General features: G+C 42.8%; 1 protein-coding gene across 1 annotated transcript; it reads right to left on the bottom strand.

Annotated features, from left to right (window-relative positions):
- Positions 1–1,404: 1,404 nt before the first annotated feature.
- On the bottom strand, positions 1,405–9,450 carry TBX22 (T-box 22). Its single transcript, XM_019536273.1, has 7 exons — positions 9,218–9,450; positions 7,977–8,078; positions 7,622–7,796; positions 7,383–7,547; positions 6,544–6,608; positions 6,169–6,254; positions 1,405–2,327 (listed from the first exon to the last, which is right to left on the bottom strand). Exons 1-7 carry the CDS (start codon positions 9,238–9,240, stop codon positions 1,717–1,719), a joined length of 1,227 nt encoding a protein of 408 aa, XP_019391818.1. The 5' UTR covers positions 9,241–9,450; the 3' UTR covers positions 1,405–1,716.
- Between the last annotated feature and the right edge of the window lie 365 nt (positions 9,451–9,815).

Below are 9,815 nucleotides of genomic sequence, written 5' to 3'. Positions count from 1 at the left end.
TGAATTAGGCAGCCTATTGTGGGTGGCAAGAGATTAGTAAAGCACCTTATTATAAATATTGTCTGTGTGCAATGTCTCACCTTAACAAAAATAATTAGTGTCATTGCTAATGAAAACATTAAAAATCAGGTGTCCTTTTTTAATAATCTTACACACTGTTTTAACGTTAAGGTAGAGTTAATATATGTCCTGTGCATTTACTTCTTACTGACATGAATAGGATGTGAGCGAAGAGGTCAAACCCAGTAAACTCAGGAAATCAGTAACTATTTCAGATAAACTATGTTTATTTAAACAGCTTTTGACATTATTTGTTTTGTTCTATTTGTGCGTGAAATTAGAAATAGAATTTGGCTGATTTTTTAAAATTCTTGTATCCATTTTTAATTCCAAAGCAATGTCATTTTTATGTTTGTAAAGTTATTGTTCTTTCTCTCACCCTTTCTTAATGCCATGATTTGTTCAACCCCTATCAATTATTTTCTACATATATAATATCCACTATATGTCAAGGTTTCAAACTGACTTCAGGTAGGGACTGATCATTGATCAAATAAAGAACGAAATCATTCCTCCTATTTCAGAATCTTGTTAGTGTTATATTGTGAGTTTGCAAACCAAAGGTGATGTTCGTGGAAAATAAACCTCTCCATGGGTTATAATAATCAATGATACATATTTTGGAAGAAATTTAATACCTCCTACTTTGAAGTTTGTCATTTTTAGGGAGCAATATGAGATGTTCTGTCTCCATGGACATCTCATGTGCCTATTGTAGAGTTTACCTTTTCAAAGCATTTGGTACTGGCCACTTTCAAATAGTATACTGATCTAGGGGACAGGAGGTCTGATTCAGTGTGGCAACCATTACACTCTGACATGCTCTTAACACAGAGGAACAGACCCAGTAGTTGCTTCAGTGGAGACATTTCACCTCACACTTCCTACAAATCTAAGCTCTGCTTCCTGACCTCTTACAAAAGACCAGGCAGACAAGGTGAAGAAAGGCATGGCCCATTGTCCCCTCCGTGCCCATTTTGGCACAGGCACAGGTAGAAGAAGGCTCTTCGTGACCCGATGTCAGCAGATTCCCTTTTCCAACCTCTGATCTAACATTTGGTCTTTATCTTTCTTTCCTTCAGCATAAGTCGTTTAGACTTGTGACTAAACCCTGCTAAACTGAATCATTCAGGCCCTGAATCAGGAAAGCACTTGCTTAGCTTTAAATAGGATGCATTAAGGTGAATGCCTTAAGAATATGTTCAAACACTTCGTCTAATATGGATGGCTTGCTAAAAGCCTCATGTAATCCAATTAAAATCCATTAAATGAGTTAAGTGAGCAGAAATTGGCCCTTTTCTTCAAGGTAAATGAAAGAGAATTTGAAGAAGGCTTTCATGAAAATAATATTTGAAAAACTATATATTTATTCAGTCCTACTTTAGAGTGCAAATATTAAGAGAATGAATGTACAGTTTGCTCCTATCCTACATTACATAAATTATTCTCCGGGAAAAGTGTCACTGTTGCTGGTTATCTCACTGTCATCCACGTTCAGAACATTATGACACGCTCGTGTATGAAATGTTCGATCTCTAGACAGGCCACTCCTGAATTGTGAAGCACTTTATACTCAATAATCAGCAAACCTTTGAGTATGAATGAAGAAAAGACGTGCTACCAGGTCTTTGTGTTAGAAATGGTTATATAGTCCCATTAAAGGCAATGGTTAATTGCTGAGTGCCAGTTGGAGTGATTACATCTGCCATCTCTAAAAGAGGTTGGAATGCTATCATTCACTTTGAAATGGGTGGCCGCATTCATCAGTCTAGATGGCATAGAAAAGTTATAACCATACAAGCCATATGGAGGATGTAAAGAACAATTAAGTGCTTCCCGGGCAATGGGACTTGATGGGAAAATGTTTCCAGGTGCATGTAATCCATACAACATTTGACTGGCAGAATTGGGTACTTGTAGACATTGCCCACTCAAGTCTTCAGATTTACCATTTTTCAGATTTGTTATGCCAAGGGAAGATAACATGGGCACATCCACCATGAAGTGGGGTAAGATGTGTGGATTGGTGCCTCCCAGTTTTTCCTGGCTTGGAAATAGAAGTGACTGTTGTCTCAAAAGGCTTGAAGGACAGATCTTGTAGTAAAGAGGCAAGTTGAGATTGTGCAGGTAGGTTTCAGGGCACGACATTCCAATGTTGCTTGCAGACAGGTGAAATGTGGGAGGTGAGCAAGATGGAGAAAGCAAGGAGTTCAGAGGTGATGGTGTCCCACCACTGGAGGTGACAGGGGAAGAACCAGAGCTCCCACCTAGAAATAAAAGCAAAGAAGTCATCAAAATTATGTTGTATGGTTATGAATAAGAAATTAGGATGAAAACCAGACCCCCTCCCCTCAAGCTATCCTTCTGTTATTTTTCATTCAAATACATGTTGATGTCAAAAGGAGCTCTGCAAGCATAGCATGATATGCCAATAAAGAAATCATCATATTTGTTGTTATTTTGTTGTGGCCCTAGCTCAGCAAAGTAATTATATATATCTGAGTAATCCCATTCATGTAACAAGTACTACTCATATTCTTAAAGTTACACACAACTTTAAACACTTTGCTGAATTACTGCCTTCATATACAATTGATTACCTTGTCCTGGTTATAAAGGCAGTGTAATATTTTAGCTGTTCTGTTTCCTTGTGACTTTAAGATATTTTCCTTGCATATCTAAGGAGAATGAGAATGTCTGTCTTTTATTCAGTATTCATGTAGAATTTGCTTATCTTCCAGGAATATACTCACTTTATTTAGCTTTCCACACAGCTTGAAAAATATTAAAAACATACTTGAATTCAATCAGTCTCTCCCAAACAGCTTTACGTTTTACTTTTCAATTTGCTGGGTTTTTTAAGTGAATGAATACTTTCCTAACTGTATTAGAAATGCATTCAAAATGTATGATTGTTATTATAAATGTTGCAATACAGCTTATTTTATATGTTCAACTGCTTAACGTATTACTAATGTGTAACACCAACATTCAGCATGCATTTTCTGCCCCTGCTGAGTGACATCAAGAGTAAAAAACTAAGTGCTGGTTGCCCTGAGAGTGGAACGTACCAGAGGGATGTGCATTCCTGTTACAAAATTGACACTGTTTTACTAATCTTACTCCTTTTTAAGAGTCCTATTCTTCCTTTATGGATACTTTAGCAGAGTTCTGTATCAACAATTGATGGACTGAGTGTGTTTCTTTTAGTTTATTAATATGCTTTGTGACTATCTTAGAAAGGAAAAAATTGTGATTTTCGGCTACATTTTGCCAAATTTGTAAAATGGTTGTGATGCGTTTAGGATTTCTTTTACATTCACATGATAATACAAAGTAATAGACTCTTAGCATTAGCTAATCAGGCTTTGTGTGTAATGTTCCATATGGAATTCTTTATATAATTATATCTGTCAGTATATCAAAGGTGTTCATACTACAAAGGTATAAGAAACAATACAATGTAGAAACTAATCTGGTTCTTAAAATTACTGAGTATCATCTTGCACCACAGGTGCTTGTTTGTAGAAATACTGCAGATTGATATTTAGCACATTAAGCATGTCATCCTTTCCCCATAGATATCAATTGCTGTTTTAATATTGACTTAATTGGGAGCAGAAGCAGGGCAGCAGGGCACAGATCTATCCTTCTCTGGATATGCATGTTCCTAATTGCCATTGCTATTAAAGGGCTTTGGGGTCATGTTAAGTGATGCAAGCCCATATGTGTGGAGGCAAAGTTATTTATCTAAATTTATACAAGTAGATCCTATGCCACTAGCTAAGGGGCAGTACATAGAATATTTGTTTTCCATTTAAAAATGTCCCTAATATTGTATATTGTAAGATTCCCAATATAGCTCTGGTTTTGTTCCTTTATTTGTTTTGTAGAATGAGTAATTTTTAAAAATGAAGAAAATAATTTTTTGTATTTTATTTGGTATCAAAACCAGCAAGTGCATAGCACAGTCTTTTTTTTAACTATCTATAATATTCATAATATCTTTTAATTTCCCTTACGTTCTCTGAGTCTCTAATTTATGGTTCCCAGCTTTTCTCCATAGTCCTGAGGTCTAGAAATTTACTTTTAAGTAATGAGAGCTGAAATTCTTACGTAAGTCCAGGAAACTGGGCTTTATAAGAAACACTAGTAGGATAAACTAGCAAAGAAAATAAAGGGTGTTAGCAATCTTGTGATCAGACAGAAGGCAGGGTAGAGCTGCATATTACAGATTAACTAAATCAGAGATGCATAAATTTTCGAAAGTCCGAACTCACTTCATTAGATGCTCATGAAAGCTTATGCATCTCTGATTTAGTTCATCTATAACATGTAACTCTATTATGTCTTCTTCCAGACTTCAGACTAACACAGCTAACTAACTACTTCTCTTTAATCCTGTGATCACTGTGTGATAAACCACATTCATTATCCACATTTGAACATCATGGCTTCACTCTGCCCAGTAAGACATCTCCTCTGGGACTTGCCAACTTCCAAATAGGTTTGAACAGTTATCTTTTGTATAGGGCACTTGTAGCCATCTTAAATCCAGACTAAAAACAATTTCATACCATCATTAAATTTATGTTTATGTGCGTAGGCCTTTATACCTATGCATCTTGTGTTTTTGATCTTATAAAATAAGAAATAGTCCCATTTTCAGAAAGGCTGGGATGTGTATGCCACAAGAGAAAAGCCTACATTTTTTCATAAGTAAAAGATTCCATTACACTGGCAATCATAGCTTTAAAAAGGAATTTTCCAATGTAAGATTTCCAGTTTTTCATCCAGCACTATGAATAATTTTTCAAGCAATGTTTCCAATAGATAATTTGGTTTGAATATGAAAATGGAGATCCAAACACACGTTTTTTTCAGTGAAAATACTATTTGTTTTAAAAGTAAAAATGATTTTTATTTGAAAAACCTTGTAACACCTACTTAACACTTTGCAGCAGTTAATGCATCATGATTGTTACTTTCTAAGTACTCTCATTCCTTCTACTATTTAAATACTTGATTTTTTTAAGGAAAAGGGCAGGCAAGCTTATAGAAAATCTGAATATATATCATTACTTTTATTTTATTTACAGAAAATTATCTAGGGTGGTAAAAAAATATTAATTTAACAAGTTAACAGTATTACAAGGTAAAAATCTTATTCTATCTATCCCTCCAAATACCTGAACAGATATTTTCCATACACATTGGAAGGTCCTATTTAACTACTATCAATTTTTGCTATGTGGTATTAATGTACATTAAAGCATTATTAAAATATCAATAGGGAAAATTTTAATATGCCTTAAATTGACTTAAGCAGGCAGTTTCCTTACAAAAGGTACGTAGAACTAGGTCCAGGGAATGTTATATGTGGTGTGTACTAATTTTACCTCATAAAATAAAATTTAATTGAGGGTATTTATAGTTTAAGATTTACCATATGCACTACTGGAAGTGTATAGGCAACTCTAAAAGCACATTACTTACAACAGAAAAAACTCATTAACTGGCTTTATCATTTAAACTAAGAATCCAAACTTCCCACTGTACAGAGTGGTGCTCAAGCTGTCCTGTACCAGGAAGGACAGTTTCTATTATGGCTAAGCTCCATCTTCGAAAAGGTCCTACCATCAGCCATCAATGGGACTTTAACTTAAACATATTAATTGGTTATAACTGTCTGAGAGAAAAAGGGGCCGATGATCCTTCAGTGAGCCACAGATGGGTGGACTTTTGCACCTACGTGAAGCCTCATGGAAACAGTACTAGTGTCCCATGGAGAGCACATTGCAGTTCTCTTATATTTTTATTTATATCATCTGACTGTAAAATACTAAACAGTTAATGTAAAAATATTGTCTCACTCAAAGAAAAAACCCAGCAGGTATTTGTTATTCAACATATACATTGATGAAAGGCTAAAATCTCTATTTAGTCATTGAGTCTGAGTTAGAATCCCTCTGTCATGCGGCCATCTCCCACGCCGGCATTCATGCAAATGTCGCACTGTCTCATGCATCCACAGTGCTCAGAAGAGTTCGGCGTTATGCTTATGGGGTTGCTTGCTCTTTCTAAGCTATTTGAAGATTCAGAACTCACCCTGGCTTTCTGCACCAAAAGTCTTAAAATCCAGAGTAAGCGGTGGTCTCCATGGATACGTTTCCAAAAGTCCATCCAACACACCCCTGTAAAGTAAACCTTAGAAATCAGTGACTTGATGGAAAAAGCTATTGTGCAGAATTGCATCTATGGATGTTTTGCCTTACTGCTTTACTAGACAGCGTTCAGTAAAATATGCTCTGTAATCTGTCTTGCAGTCTTCTCAATTTTTCTTTATATGCCAAGAGTTAACGAAGTTACTTCAGTCTAAAATTAAAACCATCTAACACTAAAAGGAATAAGAAATGGAACCAGTGTCGTGTCTATACAAATACAAGTAACTACAGATTGTGGCTGAGATCTTATAATATTTACCTGTTTCTTCCAGGGTCTCTGAATCCTTTGGCAAAGGGATTCCTGTCTATTTTCAGTTTTGTAATCTATGAATTGAAAAGTTACAAGATAAAGAATAACGGTAGTGAATGAGAAAAACTGTGTGCAAGCAGAATTAAAATTACAGAACAGACATATAATTGTCCCTCCTTCTGCTGACTGTTACGGTGAATTATATTTAAGTTTAAATTTAAATCTGCTTTCCGGGATCACAAAAATAGTTCTGGTTGACTTCAGTGGAGATGGACAGCAAGATTTGCCCCGAACAGGCAGTTGTTTCTACTATAAATATCTACCTCTATAAGTAGTTCAAAGCAATGTACTCTTATTAGTATTTACCTCAGTCAAGCAAGGAGGTTTTTCCCTTCTATTGCTCTTATCTGGTACAGTTTTATTTATTTTATTTTATTTTATTTTTTGCAATCCTTTTTACTATAAAAGTTTGGGGATGTTACCCAGCACCATTTGCTGTGAAGGCCCATCCAGGCCACGTAGCTCCTTGGCATAACCGCAGGAAGCTGCAAGCCAGGCCCCAAAAGGTGAAGTCACCTGGCAGGGGTGGTTCAAGACACAACCCCTGTGGCAGTGAGCACCCGGTGACAACAGGATTCAGAGAATGGCTGGCATCAGAAAGCATGTCTAGCTTCATCCCAACTACAGGGTGGCCCCAGTAAAAAGTTTCATATGCTAAGAAACTCTTGCCTCTGGACCGTCAGGGCTAGCATGACTCTCCCGCAGACCTCTCTCCCCGGCAGGAAGAGGCTGTTAGCAGGGGTAGCGCAGCCAGGCCGAGAGGGGGGCTGCCCCGGGCCGCCTCTCACCTGCTGGTTCTGGTAGGCCGTGACCGTGGTGAACTCGGTTTCCTTGAAGGAGAAGGTTTTCACGCCTTCCGCCGGCAGAGACTGGATCTGCGACAGGTCGAAGCGGGCGTCCTGCACGATCACGTGCACGCGGGGCTTGTACTTGTGCATGGACTGCAGGATGATCTGCGGGGCAGCGGGGCGTGAGCCGGGGCAGCGGGTCCCGGCCGAGCCCCGCCAGCCCCCGGGCCCACACCTACATGGCCCTTGTCGTCCATCTCGTTGTTGGTGAGCTTGACGCGGTCGAAGCTGATGACCTGCCGCATCCAGGTCTCCCCGGAGCACGGCGAGTCCGGGTGCACGTAGAGCCGCGGCGCGATGCAGGAGTGGTCCGTGTTCCCGGCCACCATCCACTGCGAGCTGTGATACACGTACCTGCCCCGCGCAGGGAGCGCGAAACCCGCGGCTGCTTCTCCTCCGGCCGCCGCCCCGCGCCGGCTCAGCGTCGCGGCCCCCGGCCGCCCGCCCTGCTGCGCCCACGCCCGCCTCCCCGGCCGCCCGGGGCGATGCCCCCGCGGCACCTCCGCGGCTGGACGCGGCCGCGCCGGGCCCTACCTGTATCTCTTGGAGTCCACGGGCACCACGTCGATGGCGACGTAGTACTGCCTCCCCGCGTCCAGCCCCTTCACCTTCACGCGCACGGACGGGAACATCCTCCTGCGGGCACAGGCCCGGGCTCTCCGCATCAAAGGGGCAAGGACTTGAAGAAGATCCCGGCCGGGACAGGGCCCCCGTGCGCGGGGGGAGCGGGGCTCGCGCGGGGCCACCCGCGACCGCAACTCCAGCGGAGCCTGGACGGGACCCGCGGGGACGCTGCATTTCAATGCGGGCTCGAGATTAGAGCCTGAGCCCGGCTGGTCCCGACCTGGGCTTTACCGGCGCGTCGGGCACCACCAGGCTGTCCGAGCAAGGCTCCTGCCTTGAACCGAGCGAGCGAGTCTCCAGTAAGAGGCCAGCCTGCCCTGTCTCCTGTGTAACCATATCGGTTTGATCGATGCAGATATCGGTATCTAGCTATCCATCGATAAATATCTATATCGATATTATACTTGAATCGATTATAGATAGACAGACAGACCATATCTGCGTGAATGTGTGTGTAGACCTGTTCTCATCCTGCATTTTATCGATCCAGATATTAATATCTATCTGTCGTTCTGTCTGTCTATCGATAGATTATATATATGGAAAGAGAGAGCTACAGACATTAATTTTACATCGATATTACTAATACTTCAATCCATGATAGACTCTATCTGTCTATCGATAGCTTATATATTTAAGAGCTACATATAAAAATATCAATACAGATATTACTACTATCCAAATCGGTGATAGATATCTAGATAGATAGATAACATTCGTATGAATGTGCGTGTACCTGGGTGCATCCCGCGTGTTATTGATTCAGTTATTAATAATATCTATCGACTGGGGGGCGGGAGAGTAAGCTATAGATGTAAATATAAATATATTGATATTACTAATACCTGAATCGCTGATAGATAGATAGAAGTTAAGTGTGCACACCCGCACGCCAGGCCTGTGCTGGTAAGATCGAGTACACAAGTACCAACACCGGAATCGATTGCCTCTTTGAGGAAAACAAGCCCCGACGTCCCAAAGGTAAAAGGCAGGAGCGGGGGTTGAACGCGGGGGCAGAGGCAGGGCCCTGCTTACCCCCAGGAAGGAGCCGGAGGCCGGAGGCCAGAGCAGTCCTTAGCGGGGGCGGCGGACACGAGCCGCGTGCGGGACCGTGGCGGGACCCGTGGCGCCCGGAGCTGCCGCCCGCCTACCTGCCCGCTTTCGTGATGATCATTTCGGTGCCGATCTCGTGGAATCGCTTCCAGAGCTCAGAGCCCTGCAGCTCCACGTGGATGTCATCCTTCGCTTCGCGGCTCTCGGCGCAGGCTGAGAAAGAAGTCGACGTGTCTGCTTTAGGTCTCTTTTCTGCCGGGAACACAAAGCAGGAGCCTTTACACGGGTCCCCTCGGACAGGACGTCGCCGATGCGATAGGACGGAGCTCTGCCCCGCCGCTCAGCCGGCGCCAGGGCCCCCTCACCCGGGGCAGCCCCTGCCTGGAAGCACCTGGGCATCGTAGCAGGGGCGGGGGCCGGGCAAGGAGGGCTCAGGTGTATCACCGCTGCTTAGTGCCGTGCCCCGATCCTGCCCCGCGCCTCAGATCGGAGATGGGAGGGCCAGAGCGGGCCCGGAGGGCGGTGAGGGGCTCCCCGGGGAGCCAGGGCAGGGCAGGTGCCCGGGGGCAGGGGCGGCGGCAGCCGCGAGAGGGGCTCGGCCCCGTCCATGGCCGGTCTCGTGGTCCCGGCCCCGAGCACGGCTCCGGGGCAGCCGCTCGGCTCAGCCCTTGCACCGGGGGCGGGCGCGGGTCCCGG

The sequence above is a fragment of the Crocodylus porosus genome, unplaced genomic scaffold (assembly GCF_001723895.1).
Source record: "Crocodylus porosus isolate Cpor-Errol unplaced genomic scaffold, CroPor_comp1, whole genome shotgun sequence".
Taxonomy (NCBI): domain Eukaryota; kingdom Metazoa; phylum Chordata; order Crocodylia; family Crocodylidae; genus Crocodylus; species Crocodylus porosus.
Note: the sequence above shows the minus strand (reverse complement) of the source record. Positions and strands in the feature narration are given on the sequence as shown.

Excerpts from the sequence above, each read along its gene's own strand:
- TBX22 (XM_019536273.1), bottom strand. The coding sequence starts at position 9,240 with ATGATCATCACGAAAGCGGGCAG. Across the intron at positions 7,548-7,621 it reads AGATGGACGACAAGGGCCAT|ATCATCCTGCAGTCCATGCA; the intron begins GTAGGTGTGGGC and ends GCTGCCCCGCAG. Across the intron at positions 6,609-7,382 it reads CGGCCTACCAGAACCAGCAG|ATTACAAAACTGAAAATAGA; the intron begins GTGAGAGGCGGC and ends TTCAATTCATAG.